This window comes from Sinocyclocheilus grahami, unplaced genomic scaffold (genome assembly GCF_001515645.1).
Source record: "Sinocyclocheilus grahami isolate Dianchi unplaced genomic scaffold, SAMN03320097.WGS_v1.1 scaffold43165.1, whole genome shotgun sequence".
Lineage (NCBI taxonomy): Eukaryota > Metazoa > Chordata > Actinopteri > Cypriniformes > Cyprinidae > Sinocyclocheilus > Sinocyclocheilus grahami.
Window position 1 is genome coordinate 1 of NW_015524378.1, and position 1,148 is coordinate 1,148.

The following is a 1,148-nucleotide window of genomic DNA, read 5'->3' on the forward strand; positions in this document are numbered from 1 at the left end:
AATCAACAGAGATCCAGCAGCAGCAGCAGAGATCAACACTATCAGGGAGTCTGGAGGAGGAGAAGGAGAGTAAAAGAGAGTCATGAGTAAATGTGTACTAAAATATCAGCACTGCCATACCTGAACATGGCTGACAGAGTTTGCTGATGTCCAGATGTGTGGTCTGGTGGCTGATGGGATTGTTGAGCACACAGCTGTAGCTGTTTTTCTCCTGATATTCCACCTCCAGAGGTAGAGAGAGACTGATGCTGAGATCAGACTCACTGATGCTGGACAATAAACTGTTTCCTTTGTACCAGGAGAGAGTCACATGACCCACATTCACCACTGAACACACCAATGAACAATTCTGCTGCGATGAAGATGATGAAGAACAGTCTCTGTTGATGACAGGAACAGACAGACGAGCTGGAAACATGAGAGAATAGAGAGAAATATGAACAAATCTAACCATGCAATTCACGTGCACGTCATTTTCAGTTCAGTGTGTTGAGTGAATGTTTCTATCGTCTCAAAATATAAACAACTAAACATTTCAATATGTAAACAATTAATAAAAAAATGTAGAGGGCAGGGTTGGTGATCTCTACTCACCATAGACAGAAACATTGAACGTTTTTGATGACAGTTTAGCTGCAAACATCAGTACTTGATATACTCCAGTATGTTCAGTTGTGATGTCTGTGATGATCAGAGATCCAGTTTGATCGTCCAGCTTCAGTCTGTCTCTGAATCTCCCATCAGGAACATCATATGTGGAGAAGATTTGTTTCTTTCTTTTGATTTTAGCTATGAGAGACTTTTCAGCTCCAAATGTCCAAGTTATGTCATCATTAAGTATTTCAGTAAGATCAGAGTTTAAAGTGACAGAATCTCCCTCCATCACTGACACTGACTGTATTTCATTTGTATCTGCCCCAAACACACCTGAAGAACACGAAGAGAGGCAGATTAAGGCTCATGTTGTTTTGCAAAGCCAGAAATCAACTGTGTATTGAAATGTTTAACCCAAAAAAGGGCAAAACCATAAAGAGACACCAGAAAATTAATTTATTTCTATTTTGAGTCTTATTGGGACTCAAATAATATAATATAATTTCTTCTTTTTTTTTGTCTTTCTCAAAACTTGACACTTATTTTAGATTTTA

General features: G+C 38.6%; 1 protein-coding gene across 1 annotated transcript; it reads right to left on the reverse strand.

The window, feature by feature from the left end:
• Positions 1-3: 3 nt before the first annotated feature.
• On the reverse strand, positions 4-925 carry LOC107580752 (SLAM family member 9-like; the record flags this gene model as incomplete). Its single annotated transcript, XM_016266396.1, has 3 exons — positions 595-925; positions 107-408; positions 4-48 (listed from the first exon to the last, which is right to left on the reverse strand). Coding segments are annotated over exons 1-3 (636 nt in total), but the record flags the coding sequence as incomplete, so codon positions are not given.
• Positions 926-1,148: the final 223 nt, after the last annotated feature.